Source organism: Staurois parvus, unplaced genomic scaffold (assembly GCF_062004578.1).
Source record: "Staurois parvus isolate SC_StPar_1 unplaced genomic scaffold, SC_StPar_1.0 ptg000105l, whole genome shotgun sequence".
Lineage (NCBI taxonomy): Eukaryota > Metazoa > Chordata > Amphibia > Anura > Ranidae > Staurois > Staurois parvus.
The window spans coordinates 6,764,382-6,789,067 of NW_028317901.1; the positions used below are offsets into that span (position 1 = coordinate 6,764,382).

Genomic DNA, 24,686 nt, shown 5'->3' on the forward strand with positions numbered 1-24,686 from the left:
ACCTTTAATAGGCTTTTTTGGGTGTGGTTTGAGTGTTGGTGAGGATACAGGGGCCCCATGATCCCCTATTGCCCAGGGGCCCCATGAGTTGTTAGTCCACCCCTGGTGATTACACTGATCCACTTGGAGTACCTCAGATTTAAAGAGATGATTCACCATTGTTTGGAGATTTTTGTTGTTGGTGTATGGTGTGGAGCACGATCTATAGGCGACATACCGCACAAACACACATGAAGATTTCTGAGACTTAAAGGGACAGTTCACTATTAAATATAATTTATTTGGTTTTTATAGCTATATTCATTTCAGCACTCGTATGTGCAAGTCTATGGTGATTTATGTGTACGAAGTAAGAATACATTGGATGTAGCACATATTTATTGTCACATACACAATTTCTGTTTCACTGTTTATTTATGCATGTTTGTATTATGAGCACCATTTGAGTTTATAGTGGTGCGCTGCATTTTTCATTTGATTCATTTCTATACTTGCTTTGAAAAAGTTCACAGGGCTAGGAGGCCTGATTTAGCATCACAAAAGTGTGCTAGCTGTTGGATTTTTCATAGGATCTAATAGATGTACAATGAGTGGAGCACAACCCAAGACTGCCGAATGTGCCAGGACCATACAAAAAGAAGTTCAGACAACATGAAGGAGCCATAACTCAATATATGGATTTTTACACCAGGATGTAGAAAATGCTTCTCATTATGATTATGGGGTTTATAAAATAGTGCAGCAGTGAATAGTTCGAACAGACACCCCACTAACATATTGTGATGAAAATAAATAAGATTAGGCAGCACCAACTAATACATAGTATGAGTTTGTTCCTTATCAGTACATTACCATTTGTCTGTCTTTCTGTCTGTTTGCAGACACTGACGTCACCAGGGATCATGTGAACCTGCAAGGCAAATAACTTCTGAATATGCTATTATCTTAGTTGAGAAACCTGCATGCATGGTTCTGCCAATATAAAGAATATTTTTTTTTTCAATATTTATCATCATCAAATATTTATAACCATCATAAGTAAAACTTGTCCATGACTGAATCTGTAATTGTTAGGGCTTTTTCATAGCAACCCACATGCTATAATGCATGAGCACTGGTGTGTATTGTATGGAGGATGTACAATGCATTGTTATAATACATCTCACTTAGTTTTTTCTTTTTTTAAACTTCATTGAAGTATCACAAAATGGCACTTCATTCAGCTCTATGCACTGCAGCATGTTGCAACGTGCTACAATGTGGTGACACTGTACTGCGTAAATATACATAAATATACTGCAATTTGATGAAGTTCACCACAATGCACCTGCGTGGTATGAACAGGACACATTGAAAACTGTACATGCTGTTGCATTGAGGTTGCATAGTTCAATGGACCTGGTCCTGACTGTGAAACCATTTAGAGCAGGGGTCTTCAAACTTTCTAAACATAGGCCAGTTTACTGTTCATCAAACTTTCAGAGGGCTGGACTGTGGCTATTGGGAGTAGAAATTGTCCTGGCATCAGTGGGAGTAAACAACACATCTTTGATATTAGGAATAGCGCCCCTTCATTGGTGTAAGTGGGAGGAATAGTGCCCAATTGTTGGTGTCAGTGGGAGGAATAGTACCCAGTTGTGTCAGTAGGAGGAATAGTGGCCCATCATTGGTGTCAGTTTGAGGAATAGTCTCCTATTGTTGGTGTCATTGTGGGAAAATAGTGCCCCATCATTGGTGTCAGTGGCAGGAATAGTGCCCCATCATTGGTGTCAGTGTGAGTAATTGTGCCCCATCATTGGTGTCAGTGTGAGTAATAGTGCCCCATAGTTGGTGTCGATGGGAGAAATAGTGCCTCATTGTTGATGGCAGTAGCAGTAATTATGCCCCATTGTTGGTGGGAGGAAAGGAATAGTGTCTTGTATCAGTATGAGGAAAAGTGCCCTGAGGGCCAGATAAAGGCAAGCAAAGGGCCACATCCAGCCCCCAGGCCACAGTTTGGAGACTACTGATCTAGAGGACCATTTCAAGCAGGTAATTTTATTTTTCAAATAATGCAACCCTTGTTTGTAATATTAGGAGAATAGTTGAAGACATTGTACCCATTAACCGATTTAGGACCGCCCTACAGTAGATTTACTGTGCGCAGGATTGCATATATATACGTGATTCTGCATTTCCGGGTAGGGGACACGAAGCCGCACACACACTCTACCCGCGGCGCCAATCGCTGCCCCAGATGTCAGTCACCAAGTCCCGGCCGGTGATTACCTGCCAGCGCCCAGTGATTACCGGCGATCACCGACAGGGAGGAAGGCTGCATTGTTTACCAACAGCCCTACTCCCTGTCAGTTTGGGCACACTGCTCTGGATGGCTGAACACAGCCATCCAGAACAGTGTATTTACAGTGAAGCACACCCCCCGAACCCTTAGTAAAACACTCCCATCACACAGTTAACCCTTTGATTGCCCCTTATGTTAACCCATTCCTGCCCAGTGCCATTAGTACAATGTCAGTGCTTTTTTTTTTAGCACTGATCACTGTATTGGTATCACTGGGGATATCAGTGACACCAAGTCAGTTCCCCCAGTGTCAGAATGCCCCCCGAAGTCCCGCTATAAGTTACTGATCGCCATCATAAGTTGCTGATTGCCAGTATCCATAATTGTAAACGCTATAACTTTCACGTAAACCAATTAATTTACAAGTATTGGGATTTTTTTAAGCAAAGTCATGTTGCAGAATACATTTTGGCCTAAATTTATGATGAAATTTGATTTTTAATTGTTTTACTGGACATGTTTAATAGCAAAAAGTCCAAAATATAGTTTTTTCTCAAAATTGTCAGTCTTTTTTTTTTTTAGGGCAAAAAATAAAAAACACACAGGTGATCAAATACCACTGAAAGAAAGCTCAATTTATGGGAAAAAAGGACGCAAATTTCATTTGGGTGCAGTGTTGCATGATCGCGTAATTGTCAGTTAAGCAATGCAGTGCCGTAACGCAAACCTCTTCTTTAACTGCTTCCTGACTGCCCTATAGCAGAAATACTGCTACAGGGTGACACGGGTGCACAAAATCACATATATAGACATGATTCGCACTCCCGTGGTTTTCACGCCCCTCCCAGATAGCATCAGATTGCCTGTCAGTACACCAGTAATCACATTTAACCCTTTGATTGCCAGGAACACGCTCATGCACAATAAACCTCCATTGCTAGTATAGTGTCTGAACGCATCAATATTTTTGATCAGATCAGCACTATACCAGTGTTCAGATTAGTATAGCGTCCCCAAAAAGGCAGCGTTAGGCAGGCCATAGATGGGCCGTTTATCGGCCGAATTGTCAGCCGATAAATGAAAAATCGGTCGGCGCCGCTGCCGATGCTGCCACCATCGTCCACGAAAAACAGCTGTTTTTCGTGGATTTTCCAGCATGACCGATAAAAATAAATGAGAAGATCCATGAAAAACGGCCGATGGACTGGGCCCACTAACAACGTGAATATCGGCCGATTTTTCGCGTGGACGAAAATTAGGCAGATAAATGATACGTCTATGGCCTGCCTAAGCGAGATAAGCCCCGGCACCTGCCAGCACCTGTGTTTAGCCACTAAGCTTATCCCCCCATTCTCCCCCAGAAAGTGCAGTGTCAGTAGGTCACTGCCACTTGAAACATTACACACAAAACCGCAGTGTTCGCAGAATCAGGCCTCTGCTACCACTTGCCGGTAAATTTTGATGACTTTCATATGCAGCAGAGTTCCAGTACTAGTGCCGCTCTACCTTTTGGTGAAGTGGCGAGCACCAGCGGTCTAGTACATCCTGGTCTTTCACATACCAGCACTGCAGTATCACTTGGTGACGTGGCGAGTTCCATAAGTGCAGTACAAGCTGGTGTGGTGGCGAGCACAAGTATTGTCCCGAAACCACCAAGAATTCACACACAGGCCCATAGAGCCACTACTATCCTTCCGGATGTGCTTGCAAATCCGATTGGCAGCCCACAAATTCTGCAGCACCCGTACTTTCCCCATTCACTCTCAAACCCGGAATTCAAGTGGAAACAGCAAATTTAACTATTCCCCTTGATTTTTTTTAAGCTATTTTTCACAGAAGATCTGTATGAATTGTTTGAGGATCAAACCCAAATTCAAACCTTGCCAGACCATTCGCATGGAAACCCATTACGATTTCAAATTAAAATTTTTTTTGAGCCTAACCCTCAACATGGGCATTACTAAAAAAAGAGTTGCGGTTGTATTGGTCCACAGATCCAATTCACCATATGCCCATGTTCTCTCCTGCCATGGCCAGGCATAGATATGAGAGTATAATGTGTTTTATGCATTTCAACGACAATACACTCTTCCGTCTTCAGAGTGACCCTGAATTTTACTGGCTCCACAAAATTCGGCCCCTCGTAAATCACCTTACCCAAAAATTTGCAGATGTCTATACTCCCCAGCAAATAATCTGCGTTGATGAGTCCCTCATTAATTTTTCTGGCTGCCTTGCATTCAAATAATTTCTCCCCAGCAAGCGTGCCAGATATGGGGTCAAGATGTATAAGACCTGAGAGAGGGCAACAGGCTATACATATACGTTTCGGATTTATGAGGGAAAAGATAGTCATGTGGAGCCCCCCGAATGCCCAGACTACATGGGGAGCAGTGGCGAGATAGTTTGGGACTTGGTGTCATCCTTTTTCTACATGGGGTACCACTTATACGTGGACAATTTTTATTCAAGCGTGCCACTACTTAGACATTTGTACAATCTTGGAATTGGCAAATGTGGTACCGTGTGACCTAATGTGTGCCCACCATTAGAAGTGGGCGGATGCAGGGCGGTATATTCTAATGGTGGGCATACCACACACTTGTTCTGGCAGAGATTTCTTCTCTTTTTTTCATTCAGCCCACAGGCTCCATATAAAAAAAAAAAAGAACATAGCATATATACCGAACAAGGACCAGCGACGTACTGGTGCATCACTGGACTTTGAATGGTTATACGAGGATGATGTAGCTGGCCAGCTAAGACCAGTCCTAGGTTGCTAATATGGTTCACATATATGTGTATACCAAACCTGCCAATAACCTCAGTACAGTATATATGTGCATATGTTAAAGCCAAAGCAGAATCATGGCTGTGATTTATGTCTTTGATTGTTATATGACATTTTTATATTAATTGTGTTAGCAGAAGCAGAAAAGGAAAATATGCCTTTAAGAGTTAGTTAAAGATGAGCCAATCACAGACAGCCTCACACTGTACAGAGCCTTAACCAATCCCAGGATTTTCTAGAGACACATGCTCACCAGACAGAAGAGGAAACAGACAGTTCCAATCAGAAAAGCTTTATGGAAGCAGAGCAGGCCAAATAGGTATTTAATGCACTTGTGTGTTCCTCTGTTGTTTAGTAATGCAGGTAGATCTGTATGTTAAAACTGTTGTGTGTGTTTACTTGTAGTTCCACCGAACTTATCGAACTTATGAATCAAGTCACTGTAGAGTAATCTAACGAATTTATAAATCCAAGTGAATTTATCAATCTATCGAAATATACAGAACAAATTTGTTGAATCAACCCAATGTAATACAAATTAAACCATTGTAATATGAAAGAAACAAGCCATTGTAAGCAGTGTTATATGAAGAAGATTGAAGTTATTAAAGAAGTTAACTAAAGTATTCGGTGTGCTCTTTAAACCTACTGCATCCATAGAGCGGCATTGGAGGACTTACAGAGTAAAGTCAGTCTAATCCAACAAAGAAACAGCTATTGCATAATTTTTCTAATGCCACAGCGCACTAGGCACCAAAGGGTGCTGCGCCTGCCACAGATGATGCCTACAGCTGCAGACATTATCCTGGTATCTTTGTTTTCAGCCGGCAATCAGCTTTCATGTAAAAGCAATCCTAGTGGCTAATTAGCTGCAGGATTGCTTTTACAATCAGCGGGAGACGATGCCTCCCCCTGCTCCGCTGCCTTCCACGGCCTTCTTGGGCAGTCCAGTGCCATCGGGGGAACCTGAGAATGCAGCCGGTGTTTCTGCCAGCTGACCATAGAGCTGATTGGAGACTGGAATGGTGCCAATCATCTCTATAGTCTACGAAATCGGAAGCTGTGAACATTTTATCACTTCAGTTTCGAAGGATATAAACAGCGCCATTTGTAAATTGGGAAAGCATCTGATCACACCGATCTTGGTGAGATTAGATAATGTAAGGGCAGATGAGATATCTAGAGTCTGATAGACCCCAGATTTCTCATAAAAGAATATATGACAATGCCCATTGAAGTTATAGGGGATATTTGCATTCCCTGTGATAGCATTAAAATTGCCAAAAAAAAATGAAAGGGATAGTGTAAAAATAATGTAATAAATCAAAATAACTTAAAAAAAAAAAAAAGCACCCCGCCCCCTGCGCGCACACCTGTGTGCGCAACCGTTGACCCTGTGTCAAGGTCCTACCTTTTCCCTGAGGTTATGTTACTCCATGTGCTGGCGTCCATCTTGGATTCTGCTGTGCATGGTGGGAATCCTTTTATGCTTTTATGCCTTCAGGTCTCTGAGGTCCATCCCCCAGAGGGGTGTGGCTGATGACATATAAGCCTGTGGTCCGCACATGCTCTTTGCACTTGTGTCTTTGTGTTGCTATTACTCTGTTCTGACTCTCGTGACTCTCCTGGTATCTGATTCGGCTTGTACTCGACTATTCTTTGTATTCTCCTTTGATCTGACTCTCCGTTGCTGAACCCGGCTCGTGACCTGTGATTCTCGTCTGCTGTCCTGTACTGTTTAGTTCTATTGTTGTTGACCCGGCCTGTCTGACTACTCTTTTGTCTCTTCCAACTGCTACACGCCATTGGCGGCGGCCATTACCGCAGCTGGGGTGTCTCGGGGGCCGCGACCTGGTTCCTGGCTGTGTCAAGTCCATCCCCACCATCAGGGGCCCTGGTGAAGGGCAGCCTGGGACTTAGACTCCGCGCCCTGAGGGACTTCGGTCTGTGGGTGGTGGTTGTCGTCAGCCAGTGCGTTACATTGTTAGGCCTGCCTGTCCGTTCCTCGGCCCCTGCCCTGACATTCTGTGACGGTATGTAAACAGCAGTTGCACCATGCAGGTGAGGTATTGCACACGTGAGAGACTTTTTGGCAGTCTAGCCAAGTACAGGGCTCCAAAATCCAATAAGCACCTTCAGCCATTTAAAGGGCTTTATTTCCTCATTACACTTCCTGACTACCTATCACAGTTTCGGAGGCCCTGAAATGCCAGGATAGCACAAAATCCCCCCAAATGACCCCTTTTTGCAAAGTAGACACTCCAAGGAATTAGATATGAAGCATGGTGAGTATTTACAGATCTCGTTTGTTGCCACACGTTTTCGGAATATGAAGAAAGAAAACAAAAACATTTTTTCTTTTCTTTTTTTATATTTCAAAACCTTGTGAGAAAAAATGAGATCAGCAGAATACTCACCATGCCGCTTTTTAAATTCCTTGGGGTGTCTACTTTCCAAAAGGCATCATTTGGGGGGGTTTGGTGCTATCCTGGCATTTCAGGGCCTCCAAAACTGTGATAGGTAGTGAGGAAGTGAAATGAGGAAGTTACGCACCTTCAGGCTTTCAAAAGTGGTCATTGGATTTCAGGCTCCTGTATGTGGCTAGGCTCCCAAAAAGTCTCACACATGTGGTATCCCCATACTTGGTAGAAGTAGCAGAATGTATTTTGGGGTGTAATTCCATATATACCCATGGCTTATGTGAGAAATATATAATTTAAATGACAACTTTGTGTACAAAAAAAAATGTTTTTGTAATTTTCCAGAAACTTGTGGAAAAAAACAAATAAATCCTCCATGGACTCAATATGGCTCTCAGCAGATAGCTTAGGGTGTCTACTTTATTAAAAGGTGACATTTGGGGGTGTTTGTACTGTCCTGGTATTTTAGCACCTCAAGAAATGTGATGAGCAGTCAGAAAGTAAAAGCTGTGTAAATTCCATTATTTATATCATAGTTTGTAGATGCTATAACTTTCACACAAAGCAATCAATATACACTTCTTGGGATTTTTTTAACCAAAAACATGTAGCAGAATACATTTTGGCCTAAATTTATGTTGAAATTTGAGTTTTTTGGATATTTTTTATGACAAATGAGAAAATATCGTTTTTTAAAAAAAAAAAAAACATTTTTTATCAATACTTTTTTGTTTATAGCACAAAAAATAAAAAGCACACAGGTGATCAAATACCACCAAAAGAAAGCTCTATTTGTGTGAAAAAAGGGCGTAAATTTAATTTATGTACCATATTGCATGACCGCGCAATTATCAGTTAAACTAGTGCAGCACTGTATAGCAAAAAAAATGGCGTAAATTGCAGTATCTATACCATAGTTTGTAGACGCTATAACTTTCACACAAAGCAATCAATATACGCTTATTGGGATTTTTTTTACCAAAAACATGTAGCAGAATACATTTTGGCCTAAATTTATAACTAACTTTGAGTTTACTATTTTTTTTTATAGCCGAAAGTAAAAAATATTGTTTTTCTTCAAAATTTTCGGTCTTTTTTTGTTTATATCGTGAAAAATAAAAAGCGCACAGATGATCAAATACCACCAAAAGAAAGCTCTATTAGTGAGAAAAAAGGACATACATTTTGTTTGGGTACAGCATTGCATTACCGTGCAATTATCAGCTGAAATAATGCAGCGCGGAATAGCAAAATAAAGCCTGGTCATTAAGGGGGTAAATCCCCAGGATGGCAAGTGGTTAAAGTGGAACTAAAACCTGCTATCCTTTACAGCCAAGGAAGCTGCAATCTTAGCTTTTGTTTCATCTGCGGTTGCCATGGTGCTTCACATGTGATCAGCTGTGACATCAGTCAACTGATGATTTGACATCATAGCTGAGAGCTAACATAAGCACAAAGTCAGCATTGCTTTGAATGCAATTGTTTTGGTAAACAGTGGGTTTAGTTCCACTTTAACTGTACAAAGTTCAATATATGATCATGCTTTTTTTATGACCATGAAACTCTTATGTGACTTTAACCAAACCTGTCACAAAAAGATGTATGTGAACATTATTATAACCTGCTGACAGCGATAGTTACATGTCATGATCCTCTGGTTTCAATGATCACTGACTATCAGCAAATACACAGATCAGGAGTACTGGCTCTCCTGGTTGCGTACTTGCTCCAGCTTAGTGAATCACTAGAATATCACTGTACTACTGTTTCTCTGCCTCCTGCTGGCACGCACCCCGCCCCCACGCAGTCTCCACCCCCAGCTCTCTATACCCCTTATGCAGCTGAGAACAAGGGTTATATGATGAGATGACTGATAACAAAAAGGGGCATTTATAACACTATATTGCCAAAAGTATATATACCTGTGTAGAATATATACACAAATGTTTTGCCTTGCGTTTCCATTTTAATTTGATCGAGTTGTCATACAAGGTAAGCATTCACGTATACTTTAAAATGGATGAGAAACCAGATTACTTCCTTGTAATTGTGTAACTTTGCCCAGGGCCCTGCCTCTGTCAGTATACCAGGAATGCTTGGTCTAGCTGCATAGTGTTTGCTATCCTTTGCATTGTTACATATTTCTTTTAAACATTTCCTGGTGTGTCTTCGTAGGGGTTTGACCTGCTAGTGTATGAAAAGACATTGCTTAGGACACGGTTCTGAAGAATGGACCTGGCAGAAGTGCAGTGGTCAACATCTGAGTTCACACTTCAGGGATATGTTACCACCTTTCAGAGCTCCTTTCCCAACATTATTAAAATCACAGAAGGATTCCTGGGAAAGCAGGAGATAGACAGTATCAGCTCCAGCACGGTAAGGAAATTGTGTATACATGGCTTATCTACTTTCTCTGTAAGCACCACGTTCCTCTTACACAGCGGTGTTCAACATTTGTGAAACCAGGAGCAGGTAAATTTGTTCAAAAGCTTCCAAACCTGCTCATTAATTCTATGATTATGACAGATAGGATTATATAGAGTACACAGTGCAGCAGACAGGACTAGGTAATGTACAGCATACTGTCGAGGGGTCAGAACTATGTAACTGCACAGCACAGGTTGTAGAGTGCAGTGATCCTTCGTGTTCTTTTATGTTAGGGGTCATTGTATTACCGTGGTTCTACATGCCCCCTTACACTGGTTGTCAGCATGCCTCTAAGGGCTTGTTCACACCAGATGAGTTTGGATGCATTCCAAATGCAGTAAAAATGAATGTTCCTCAATGATTTGAAAAAAGTAGAGCAGGCTGCATTTTTTTTCAACGCAACACACACACAAATGCGTGTACACACAATGCATAAGAACACAACTCATTAAAAGGTTCCTTTCATAAAACTTACAAACGAAAGCACAGTAAAAATTTGCAGTGCATACAAAAACACATGCAAATGCATGTGAACATGATGGCTTGTGCATTTTTCATTGCATTCTGATGTGAACAAGCCCTTACACTGGTGGTCAGCACCCAGTACACCACAAACTGCCCCCCTTTGGATGCTAAAGGTTGTCCAACACCATATTAGGTAACAATTTCATTCCTTTACCTGGTGTTTCCATAATGTTGTCCAACCCCTGTAGATGGGTGGTATACTTTTATTGTTTTCTTGACAGCATAAAAAGGATATAACTGAAAATGTGCTATGCTTATTCTAGCAGTGCCTTACTTACCGGTAGTTTACACAAGATAACTGTAAATGTGACTGTGACGGAGGGTAGGACAGAACACACAGAGCAGATGGCAAACGCACAAAGCTTTATTGAGACAAAAAATGATAGTCACTCAATGGGGTGATTGCAGGGAGGGTGACTTCGCCAATAGGGGAACAGCAAGGAGAGGGATAAAACACTTGTAGTCCAGCCCCAAGGGCAAAGGAAAAGTCTCTGTAGCAGATTGTAATCCAACGGGGGGGGGTTAGGGGGCAGCACAGGAAAAGTGGTCTCTCCCCTAGCAGGGTCTCAGGCTGGCTGGCATGTGCCGTCTCCCCCCTTTGGCTGGGGGTTTCAGGCGGGCTGGCTTGTGCGGTCTCCCCCCTTTGGCTGGAGGTCTCAGGCAGGCTGGCTTGTGCGGTATCCCCCTTTTGTCTGGATGTCTCAGGCAGGCTGGCTTGTACGGTCTCCCCCCTTTGGCTGGGGGTCTCAGGCAGGCCTGCTTGTGCGGCCTCCCCCTTTTGGCTGGGGGTCTCAGGCAGGCTGGCTTGTGCGGTCTCCCCCCCTTTAGCCTGGGGGTCTTCAGGTAGGCTAGCTGGTGCAGTCTACCCCCTTTGGCTGGGGGTCTTCAGGCAGGCTAACGTGTGCGGGGTCCCCCCATATCCTTGGGGGCTTCTAGCAGAGTTAGCCATGAGGGTCCCGCCGCAGCTGGGCTCCCTCGATGGCTGTGCAGCGGAGAAAGATGACTGGAGAGCCCGGCATCAGCCTCTTAAGCTGATGCAGGATGCTCTCCAGTCGTCCTGGCAACTGGGGGCCGGCGTGCCTCGTCGCCCCGCAACGAGGCACACCCCCTGGACACGGGACACGCTTCTCTTTGTCCAGGTACATGACAGGGCCGGGGTGGCGTCAGTCTGACGCTGCGGCCCGAAACATCCCCGCAGGAGGTTCGCACCTCTCCGCGGAGAGGTGTGAACCTCGCTACCTTCTCCTCTCCGGCCGCGCAGGAGGAGGAGAAGATAGTGGTAGGGGTGGTGAAAGCCGCACCTCTCATCCTGCGTGACAGGACGAGAGGTGCAGGGGGGTCATTTGGCAACAAGGAGAGAAATGCAGCTGGAGACAGGGGATAACAGTGAGGGGGCCAAGATGACAATGGAATTTTGAGGACATTTGGCAAGAGGACCTGGCGGAGTAAATACTTTAATGGAATTTGGGGACATTTAGCAGGGTGGCAGGGAGGCGGAAAATACATTAATTGAATTTGGGCCATTTGGCAGGATGACATGGAGGACATACCGTACTTAAATTTGGGAACATTTCCTTGGTTCACATATTTTGGGATTGCCCGACCATATCTCTGATTTGGCGCAAGTTATCTGAGGTGGCTACCTCATTGGTGGGTATCCCAGTGCAATTGTCTATACAGACCTGTTTATTGGGGGCTCATATCCCAGGGGTCTCTAATGACATTTTGAGATTGATACATACTATTTGTATTGCCACTTTGTGGGCTATTGCCTCACATTGGAAGTCCAACACTGTACCCTTAACCACCGTTTTGCATAGAGTTAATGCTGTGATGCTCATGGAGCGTATTCATTGTACCCTATTGGATAACATGCACTTATTTGATAAAACATGGGAATCTTGGAAGGATTATAGACATTTATTACATGTTTAATAACATCCCAAGTGAAGATTGGTATATATTGCTGACAGAAGTAACATTTAGCCTACTTAATCGTTCACACATTTCATGTACTTGCAATCTACCTTTTTTTCTATTTCCTCTCTTTCTTATACTAATATAATTTTATGTATTGTACTTTTCAAAAGTACCTTGTTTTTGCTGTTATTATCATTTGAAACTGTACTGTTGTTTTACAGTCTATTTTTCAAAATAAAAACGTTTGTAAACAAACAATTTGGGAACATTTGGCACAAGGAATTAATGAGGGGATTAAAGCAGAAATTAATAATTGGCAGAGCCCCTATACCGTGACAGTGACCATTATTACTAGTGACAGATATTATAAAAATGTAGAAGTGTTCTGCACAAATGTTTACGAATTAGGACACTACTCAATGGACATAAACTAGACCAACAAAAAAATACCATTGTGTCAGATTGTACACATCAACCTTTAACCTTTTTTCCCCAGAGGAACCCCAAAAAAACATTTTCAGGTCTTGGGGAACCCTACTAAAACCAGTTCATCAGAGGTTAATGGTGAAAATACCCCTTACATGGGGGGTCAGTAGGAAGAACGCAACCCTTGCTGCCTTGCTGTGATGGTCAGAATGCCACTCTTACAGACAGCTAAACAGATAATTGTGTGATGCTGCTGGTTTTACCAAATAGCATTGTCCCTGGAACTATAAAAGCACCATCAAATGGGAGGTCAATCAACCACAGGGCAAGGAACCCCTAACTTCCTCTGAGGCAGGGGTCTCCAAACGTTATATAAAAAAGCTCCAGTTTACTGTTCTTCAGACTTTAGGGGGGCCAGACTGTGGACATGGGACTGTGTCTCAGTATCAGTGGGAGCAAACAATGCCCATTTTTGGTGCTAATGAGAGGAACTGTGCTCCATTGTTGTGTCATCGGGAAATCTCGCCCCATCATTGGTGTTATTGGGCCCAATTGTTGGTGTCATGGGTGGAACTGTGCCCCATCATTGCTGTCATTGGGAGGAATAATGCCCCATTGTTGGTGTCATTGGGAGGACTTGTGCCTCTTCATTGGTGTCATTGGGAGGAATTGTACCCTTTCATTGGTGTCAGAGGGGGGAATTATGCCCCATTTTTGGTGTGTCAGTGGAATAAGTAGTGCTCCAAGGGCCAGATAAAAATCAAGCAAAGGGCCACATTTGGCTCCTGGGCCACAGATTGAAGACCACTGCTCTGGAAGAATCCTATATGAGAATGACTGGTATACATCAATATAATGGATCCAGGAGGACAAAACAGTGCCTGATAAAAGCATCATACTGACATTGACATATTGGGATGATGTGTCGACCTCCATACTGTCCCTTGGACTGCCAGATATATGCATTGTACATTGTACCATCAGCCCATTCTTCGTAAATCCAAATAAATGTCCTTGGTTCATCTGATGACGTAGAACATGGTACACTCCTAGTTACTGTCACAGTCCTTACTGAACATTTTGAGTTACCCACCCCTTCTATTTTAATATCCACAATATACAATACATTTTAAATCCAATGGGGAGAATGGGACCCAATTGTACTGTCAAAGCAGATGTACTGTACATGCCCAGAATCTCAAGCAGAGAGATCTTTCCACCAGATTTCCTGAGCGATATGGGAACAAATTTGGTTGTTTAACTCGTGAGCATCTACCAGAAAACAAATGATCACAAAAAAAAAAACCTTCTCAAGGTCATGCACACTGCAAGGATTTAGGAATTGTTAGAACAGAACCTCTTTCAGATAGTTATTCCTGCCTGTGTACCATCGTACAAGGTTTCTCTTCCTGTCTTGGTGACCACAGAGGAAGCAAAAGGACATTTTCCCATTGGAGACCCAGAAAGCAGTAAATATTTGACCAAGGTTCAAACCATTATCCCACTGTGTCTAAAAGAAATCAGTCAGAATTCATTATTTGCACATTTTTACCTGCTTCAGTTCCATAGAGACATGCCAATCCACTATTTTGAAGTTCTATTTTAGTGAGTGCGATGATTGGCTCACCAGAGAAAAGCTGTGGGCGAGTCAATCACATGAGCAATGTTACCATGGTTGTAAGGTAGCAACACTTTTGGTAGTTTTAGAAAATCATAGCTTTGGGTTTAAATACTGTAGATAGGTTATTCTAATAACATTGAAATAAATATGGCCAGTTCAGCAGTTATTTGTTATATTATTTTTTTTAATTTAAAATCAGGTTTTGTTAGGTAAAATGCAGGTATTACAAACAGTAAATCAGCACGTGATAATAATCAGGTTAGCAAATACTGGAAATGCATAATACATATGAGATAAGGAGCCTTGAACATAGGCTAGAGTTTCTGAACCTTTTTTTCAGTCAAGGCACCCTTTAAAATTCTGCACAATCTCAAGGCACCCCATTCAAAAATGTAAAAAACTATACTAATAGTTTTACATAACGAAGCAAAACCCACACAAGTAGGACACTCAACTAGAGGAGATTTATTCTTCCAAAGCAAATTAACCTTTGCACACTGGTACTGACTAGAATGCCAATGTTTCTCTTCTTCCTCAGTTTTCTCTTTCACTCAGGTAATGTGACCCCGGTGCTGATGAAGAGGGGAAAACCAGAATGCTATGTAGGCGCCTGACGTCCTCCTTATCAACCGATGATATCATTGGTTGTTAGGACGTCGGTGGCTAAAAGGTTGTAATGGTGCCCAATGGAAACCTGTGGCTTTATGTAACTGAAAAGCAGGCTTGATCCACCCACTGATTTGTATAAAATCTTTTGCCAATTTTTTTGGATCGAGTACTCTTTCCCCTCATTACATATGGCTAGCATTGGCTGCCTAGGATTGCCGTGTGAGGTAGTCCTGAGTCCATGTTACCCCCTCATCCCCTTCCTCCCCCTCCACATCTGCTTTTTCTTCTCTTTATTTCCTTTTTCTTACTCTTGGGGGTCTCTAACCTCCTGTTTTTTTGCTTTCTGGTTTCCATAGATCCACATTATAGGGTATTCTACTTGCTCTTCCCATTTATTTGTTAAAATTGTATATATTGTTCTCGCTTTATTGGCACCTTACTATGTTTCACACTATGTGATGCTTCTTCCTTCCATGCCTGGGTGAAATTAGTGCTCATTTTGTTCTGTCTTGAAAATCCAATAAAAATTATTAAACAAGAAAATTTTGGGGCACATTTTTTGGGGCATTTTGCCAAGGCACCCCTGAAGATACCCGAAGCCCCCCAACCCCGTCCCTCGGGGTGCCTGGGCACCCTATTTGAAAAAGTTTGGGTTAGATTGGCTGATGATGTATCTTGAGACCTTTCAAAGGCATTAAATGTTTTATTATAACAGAAGAAAAATAAATAACATGAGAGATGGGGACACAAGAGCCAGTAGACAGGAGAATACAAAACTGTCTTAGGTTAAGAAGGCGTAATAGGCAGGAAGTTGTCTTTTTCTATGTATTTTTTGTTAATGTTTTATGTTGGGTCACTATAATTTGTTCCCTGTATTTGTATTGGTGGATTGTTCACAATGTTTAAAGCCCAAATCTGAACTCATCTCTCTCATAGAATGATCTTGTGTCTCATATTGCATTTTTCTTTCCAGCCTGAAAATCTTAGAAAACCTGGGAAAGGCCAAAACTGATCATATACCCTGCAGAAAGAAAGGCTGAATGGTCCATTCTGGTCTTTGTTAGGGCCCAGTCACACCATTGCATTAGAAAATGCATTAAGTGTTTGTTCATGGCAGCTGTTAACTGCTTCCCCGCTGCCCTATAGTTGAAATACTGCTACAAGGCGGCAGGGCTGTGCAAAATCAAATATATATATATATATATATATATATATATATATATACGTGATTTGCATTTCCGGGTAGGGGCACGCGTGCCGCCCTACCTGTGCCACCATTGGCAGCTACAGATGTCGATCGCCGGGAATCTCGCCGAGTATCACTGACAGGGGAGAGGTCTGTTTGTAAACAACACAGGTCTCTCCCCTGTCATCAAGGACATGCTGCTTTGTATTTCTCTGCACAGCATGTCTCCCTAGTAATATGCATAGCAGAGCCATACAAAACAGTGTGCTTACAGTGAAAAACACACACACAGCCTCATAATAAAACACACACAGCACACAGTTAACCCTTTGATTGTCCCAGATGTTAAACCCTTCCTGCCCAGTGTCATTAGTACAGTGTTAGTGCTTTTTATTGGCACTGATCACTGTATTAGCGTAACTGGGGATGTCAGTGGCAGTTAGTCAGTCCCCCCCCCAGTGTCAGAATGCCCATCGCTGTCCGTGGATAAGTCGCTGATCATCACCATTACTAGTATATATAAAAACAAAATAAAAATTCCAGTATCTATGCCGTCATTTGTAGACGCTATAACTTTCACGTAAACCAATAAATTTACACGTATTGGGATTTTCTTTTTAGCAAAGACATGTAGCAGAATACATTGTGGCCTAAATTTACGACAAAATTTGATTTTTAAATTTTGTTTACTGGATATGTTTTATAGCAAAAAGTCCAAAAGATTGTTTTTTTTTTAAATTGTCGATCTTTTTTTGTTTACAGTGCAAAAAATTAAAAAATACAGAGGTGATCAAATACCACTGGAAGAAATCTCTATTTGTAGGGAAAAAAGGACATACATTTCATTTGGGTGCAGCGTTGCATGACAGTGCAATTGTTAAAGTAATGCAGCACATATTGCAAAAAATGGCCTGGTCAGGAAGGGGAGTAAATCCTATGGTGGGCAAGTGGTTAAAATATAATGCAGCTCAAGAGCTTTGCAATCGTTTTTCCTCCTATATTTTTTAATTGCCTTCCTGCAAACTTGCAAAATCATGCACATGTGACTGGAATGCACTGATGAAATAGTGTTTAGTGCAATGCATTACCATTGACAATAATATAACGCATGTTTTTCAAAAACAGACCACACTGTACTGTAAGGAAACACATAAATGTAAAACTATGTACCCTTTGATTTTGGGGCAGTATGAACACGTGTTAGTGCAGTTGCAACATGATAGTGTGAATGAGCCTTTACATACCGTATTTGCCGGCGTATAAGACGACTGGGCGTATAAGACGACCCCCTACTTTTCCTGCTAAAATGTAGTGTTTGGGCTATACTCGCCGTATAAGACTACCCCTCTTCCAATGCACACCAGTGGGAGGAATAGTGCCCCATCATTGGTGTCAGTGGGAGGAATAGTGCCCCATCATTGGTATCAGTGGGAGGAATAGTGCCCCATCATTGGTATCAGTGGGAGGAATAGTGCCCCATCATTGGTATCAGTGATGGAGCACTATTCCTCCCACTGACACCAATGACACTTGCTGACCCTGTTCTAGTATGGTGCTGCTGCAGCCAGCATATGTGGTTGCAGCAGCACCTCTACACGGCACACTTACCTGCTGCTCCTGCACTCGATTTTCATGGGGCTGCTCGGCTCCGCCCCCTTGCCGGTGATTGGCCGCCTGTGTGCCTTTCCTGAGCTACAGTTCTGGCGGCCAATCACCGGTGAGGAGGCGGAGCCGAGCAGCCGCGCGAACATCCAGTGGCCGAACTGAAGGAGCAGCCGCGCTTCCTGGACCGGATCGTCGTGGGACCGGAGCCAGGTAAGAGACAGCAGCCCCTGCCCACCCCTGTACTTAGTGTCCCTTCTGTTGGAAGGGGGGGGGCGGCGGCGGCACCGCGCCGCCCCCCTAAAAAGTGTCAGTATGCCGTATACCGGCGTATAAGACAACCCCCGACTTTTGAGAAGATTTTCAAGGGTCAAAAAGTCGTCTTATACGCCGGAAAATACGGTAACTTACTAAACTGAAAGTGTATTTTCAGTGGGTGTATATTTTGTGTTATGACTGTACTGTTTATACGAAAGCTGACCTTGCAGCAAAATGCCTGGTGTGTTTATTAAATAGTGGCCCACCCAACCAACATTCCACAGTATAAAAACATATACTTGCCTTTTACTCAGTTTCTGTCCTTGATCCCTAAGAGTGACATCACAGTCTATGGCAAGATACAGGGAACACTGAGGATCCCAAATCTGGCAAGAAAATGCTTATGGACTGTGCTGGAGCATCTGAGATTTGGGATCTTCTGCATTTAAAGGATTTTCCTGGAAGGTCTGTGATATCACCCTCTCCTCTGCAGAAACAGGGTGTAAAGTAAATATCATTTTTAAACTTTTATTTGACAGGTGTTTCTTTCTTAAATGTAGAATGTGGCATTTCTATATGTGGGACGTGGCCACGTTTAATAAGCCTTGCATTTTCCACCACTTTATTGTACTTTTTTTTATATGATCTTCACAGTTTATACACAGAAAAAAGGGATACATTCAGTTTTTGATTATTGAATAAATAAGAATAGTACAGCACTTGTAAATGGCAGACATTTAACTTTAAACGTCTACAATGTCATCCAGCTTCCAATAAAAACAAAAGTGAAAAACAGCCCTTAAAGCGTTACTAAACCCAGGACCCTGCATTCACTATATCTGGTCTCCCACAGTACACAGAACATGGACGTGCAATTATATTAGTAAATATAAACTGCTAAATACCTTTTCTCATCAACAGTTAGAGCAGTCTTGTGGCTTCTGTCAGTGTCCAGCAAAGCACATGTTAAAGCTTGCAGGAGGAGTTTTCATTTTGCTCTAGGAGGATGTAGGATCCCTGACCTCTGTCTGGACAGTGCTGACTGGGGTACCTGATCACATGCACCCTTCCAAGAAAAAACAAAAACAAAAAAACTCTCTAGCAATACACACCAAACTGAACATGTGCAAGGTGACTCCACGTGACATGTCTTATCAGGAGATAAGAGGAGACACTGGAAGAAGGGAAGGATCAGAGAAGTCAGGATCAAACAGCCTTTTTACACATTGCAGAGGATTAACCCCTTAGGTTCCACAGTGAGTACAACAAGCATGTTTTACTACATATACAGACTGATTTTACTGTTGTAGGTTTAGCAACACTTGAACGCATAGCCCTATTATAGTATCCAAAGCTTCCAAGAACAATCATGTCAAACAGTACAAAAAAGCAAAACAGGGCAGCCCAGTTAAAGGGAGTATCTGAAAAAAAAAATAGGAAAAAGAAAAGGGGGAGGGGTTTGGGGAAATAAGGAGGGTAAGCATGTCATTAGCCAAAAAAATAAAATAAAAAAATGAGGGTCCATCAAAGACCCAGCAAAATATTCCCATGGGAAGACAGGGAAGAAAACCTTCCTCTAGAGCAGCGGTTCTCAACCTGGGGTCGCGACCCCTTTGGGGGTCAAACGACCATTTCCCAGGGGTCGCCTAAGACCATCGGAAAACACATATTTCCGATGGTCTTAGGAACCGAGACACCGCTGCAGTCTCCGGCGATGTGTGGGCGGGATGATACGCTGCTGTCACCTGGCCACACCTCCGGGATCGCTCAGCAGCTCCGCCTCCTCGCCGCTGATTGGCCACCGGAACTGTAGCTCAGGAGAGGCACACAGGCGGCCAATCACCGGCGAGGAGGTGGAGCTTGGAGAGGAGGAGCCGAGCGGCAGCGCGCGTACATCAAAGAAGACCGAGGGAGCTGCCGGAGCGAGTGAAGAGGAGAGCGGCCAGAGAAGGAAGACAGCTGACAGATAAGTGAGAGAGCGAGCCCAGGCTGGAGCAGGGGTCAGCAAAGTAAGTATCATTGGTGTCAGTGGGAGGAATAGTGCCCCATCATTTGTGTCACTAATACCAACGATGGGGCACTATTCCTCCCCCCACTGACACCAACGATGGGGCACTATTCCTCCCCCCACTGACACCAACGATGGGGCACTATTCCTCCCCCCACTGACACCAACGATGGGGCACTATTCCTCCCCCCACTGACACCAACGATGGGGCACTATTCCTCCCCCCACTGACACCAACGATGGGGCACTATTCCTCCCCCCACTGACACCAACGATGGGGCAGTATTCCTCCCCCCACTGACACCAACGATGGGGCACTATTCCTCCCCCCACTGACACCAACGATGGGGCTTTATTCCTCCCCCCACTGACACCAACGATGGGGCACTATTCTTCCCCCCACTGACACCAACGATGGGGCACTATTCTCCCCTCCACCACACTGACATCAATGATGGGGCACTATTCTCCCCTCCACCACACTGACATCAATGATGGGGCACTATTCCTCCCACTGACACCAATGATGGGGCACTATTCCTCCCCCCACTGACACCAACGATGGGACACTATTTCCCCCCCCCCCCGACCCCAATGATGGGGCACTATTCTCCCCTCCACCACACTGACATCAATGATGGGGCACTATTCCTCCCACTGACACCAATGATGGGGCACTATTCCTCCCACTGACACCAATGATGTGGCACTATTCCTCCCACTGACACCAGTGATGGGGCACTACTCCCACTGACACCAGTGATGGGGCACTACTCCCCCCACTGACACCAGTGATGGGGCACTATTCCTCCCACTGACACCAATGATGGGGCACTACTCCCCCCACTGACACCAATGATGGGGCACTATTCCTCCCACTGACACCAATGATGTGGCACTATTCCTCCCACTGACACCAGTGATGGAGCACTACTCCTCCCACTGACACCAATGATGGGGCACTACTCCCCCCACTGACACCAATGATGGGGCACTACTCCTCCCACTGACACCAATGATGGGGCACTACTCCTCCCACTGACACCAATGATGGGGCACTACTCCTTCCACTGACACCAATGATGGGGCACTATTCCTCCCACTGACACCAATGATGTGGCACTATTCCTCCCACTGACACCAGTGATGGAGCACTACTCCTCCCACTGACACCAGTGATGGGGCACTACTCCCCCCACTGACACCAGTGATGGAGCACTACTCCCCCCACTGACACCAATGATGGGGCACTACTCCCCCCACTGACACCAATGATGGGGCACTACTCCTCCCACTGACACCAATGATGGGGCACTATTCCTCCTACTGACACCAACGATGGGGCACTATTCCTCCCACTGACTCCAACGATGGGGCACTATTCCTCCCACTGACACCAACGATGGGGCACTATTCCTCCCACTGATACCAACGATGGGGCACTATTCCTCCCACTGATACCAACGATGGGGCACTATTCCTCCCACTGACACCAACGATGGGGCACTATTCCTCCCACTGACACCAACGATGGGGCACTATTCCTCCCACTGACACCAACAATGGGGCACTATTCCTCCCACTGACACCAACGATGGGGCACTATTCCTCCCACTGACACCAACGATGGGGCACTATTCCTCCCACTGACACCAGTGATGGGGCACTATTCCTCCCACTGACACCAGTGATGGGGCACTATTCCTCCCACTGACACCAGTGATGGGGCACTATTCCTCCCACTGACACCAGTGATGGGGCACTATTCATCCCACTGACATCAGTGATGGGGCACTATTCCTCCCACTGATACCAACGATGGGGCACTATGCATCCCACTGACATCAGTGATGGGGCACTATTCCTCCCACTGACACCAGTGATGGGGCACTATTCCTCCCACTGATACCAACGATGGGGCACTATTCCTCCCACTGATACCAATGATGGGGCACTATTCCTCCCACTGATACCAATGATGGGGCACTATTCCTCCCACTGACACCAGTGATGGGGCACTATTCATCCCACTGACATCAGTGATGGGGCACTACTCCTTCCACTGACACCAATGACATGGCACTACTCCTCCCACTGCAAAATTACAGTTATGAAGTAGCAATGAAAATAATTTTATGATTGGGGGTCACCACAACATGAGGAACTGTATTAAGGGGTCGCGGCATTAGAAAGGTTGAGAACCACTGCTCTAGAGCCTGTAATTTCCAGGGTCCAACTAAGTGTGGCAATATTAAAAAAAGAAAAAGGGGTTTCAAACATTAACATATACCAATAAGAATACTTACATCAAGCCAATCTCTTTGATTTATTTATTTCAAAAATTTTGAATGATACAGTCTTTTAAAAAGAGGACCCATCTTGCTGATCAAAAATATGCCTAATATAATGAAGATATATTGCATAGTTAGTTGCAAGAAATGACCAATATACCCTGTTACTGAATTTGTTGTTCATGGCAAAACAGCAGAGCTGTCATTACCTCTGGTACTCATTTGTTTTAGTAAAAGTACTGAACTCCATAGACGGGAAATGAGGTTATGACACCCTCAAGTGGTTTGACATTTTAGCACAATGTCAAAGAGTTGTGCTACAGGGACCTGGACTTTCCTGAGCTCATGAGCACCTACAGTGCTTCAAATTCATTCACCCAGTTATGAAGGAATCTTTGGAGGGTCGGTTTACTTTGCTGAATGAAAACTGAATGAATGCTGTTAAAGCTAGAAAAAAATAAATAAATAAACATACTCAGTCTCTATACCTTTCTCGTTTCTTTCTCTCCTCCTGGCACTTCCGTTATCTAATCACTTCCAGCAAGCAAAGCAAAAATGGCAACTGCTCCAGTTAATTTACTACTGACCCTTTAAGGGAAGGCCACAAAGAAGGGGCATTCACAAAGGAACATACAAAAATGTTCCTGCACCTATATCAGCTAGGCAGCAAAAAAATAAAATCTACACTTTTTCAACAATTTTCTTTAAAAACATACAATTTTGTTGCATACATCAGCAGTTACAGTATATGTGGAAGCCACACTACCTCGCCAAAGCCCCTCTGTAATGTGTGGTATCTAACCTTAGTCTAATGCTGGGTACGCACTATATAAATACGTCTGATATCCTTCAGTTTCTCAATTGAAGGAGACTGGCAGAAAATTTTAGGCTGAACAGCAACTGCATTCAGTCAGAAGCAGCCACTGTTTGGGTATTCTAAAAGATGTTAGAAAAAGAGGACACAGCACCTCTAAGTGTAAACTGTATAACATTTTGTTGTTAAAAGGTAAGTTAGGCAATTCACATCTTTTAAAAAGTATACAGGTTCATAGGGATGAGGTGTGAATAAACGTATATTGTTGGTAGATGCTTTGGAAGGGATCATGGGCCGATCAGCAGGAGGCTCTGCACATGAAGGGGCATGACTGGAGGAGCCCGACTGAGTCCCTGGTATGTCCGAAGCTGAAGGTGTAGGCGTCTGACGTCATCGGGATGTGGCGCATTTTTTGAGCGCGGGGACCGCTAGGAGCATGTATTTGTTTAAAGCAGAGGCCCTATAGAATTAAATGGTGGGTGTATTTTTTATTGTCACACGGTATTTGCGCAGTGGTTTATCAAATGCAATTTTTTTGGGAAAAAATAGACTTTATTGAATTCTAATTCACTAAAACACATAATAATACCCAATTGTTTGGTAAAAAATAAAAGATGAGGGGGCATGGCCTAATGCTAAGGCTTCGGGACCCGATGGTATTCCAATGGATTTTTACAAGACCCATGTGAAGTTTTTAGCCCCCATCCTGACATCCTTATATAAGGATTGCCTACACATTGGCTCCTTGCCTCCCTCTATGTTTGGGGCTCATATTGTGTTGATTCACAAACCGGGTAAGGATCCCATAGTTTGCGCTTCCTATAGACCCATTGCACTTCTTAAAATCCTTACTAAGCTTCTTTCCATCAGGCTAAACAAGGTGATTACGTCGGTAATTGATTCAGACCAGACAGGTTTTATGCCGGGTAGATCTACAGATATTAACATCCATTGTCTGTTCTCTAATATCCATACAACTCACCTGAATGGGGGCTCCCGTACTGTGGCTACATTGGATATGGAAAAGGCCTTCGATACTGTGGAACGGGCCAACCTGTGGGAAGTGTTGTGTCGGATGGGTTTTCCCATGCATTTTATTGATTGGTTGCGAACCCTTTACTTGAGACCCTTGGCTAAGATACGGGTTGGTGGACTTCTTTCGGCTGCCTTTGGTTTGCAATGTGGCACTAGACAGGGGTGCCCCCTCTCAACAGCCCTCTTTACTGTTGCGATGGAGCCTATAGTGGGGGCCCTTCCAGTCTACCCTGATCTTGTTGGTCTCTGGGTGGGATGGTTGGAGGAGAGGGTGGCCCTTTATGCAGACAATCTGTTATTGTTTCTTAATGATATGGGCCTTCTCTCCAGGGAGCACTGTCTCTCATGAACTCATTCTCTAATTTTACAGGTGTGAAAGTTAACAGGCATAAATAATTGCTTTTTCCAGTGGATGCCGAAGCCTTGGCTTCCACCTTCCCTGATTCTCTCTTGCAGTGGGTGGATAAATTTG

At 43.8% G+C, this 24,686-nt stretch overlaps 1 protein-coding gene across 1 annotated transcript in view; it reads left to right on the forward strand.

Moving 5' to 3' along the window:
• The first annotated feature begins 9,466 nt into the window (after positions 1-9,466).
• LOC149467648 (uncharacterized) overlaps positions 9,467-24,686 on the forward strand; it is a 30,885-nt gene continuing 15,665 nt past the window's right edge. Inside the window, exons 1-2 of the mRNA XM_089671459.1 lie at positions 9,467-9,484; positions 9,668-9,868. Coding sequence (XP_089527585.1) covers positions 9,722-9,868 — 147 coding nt within the window. The 5' untranslated portion in view covers positions 9,467-9,484; positions 9,668-9,721. The remainder of the gene's footprint in view (positions 9,485-9,667; positions 9,869-24,686) is intronic.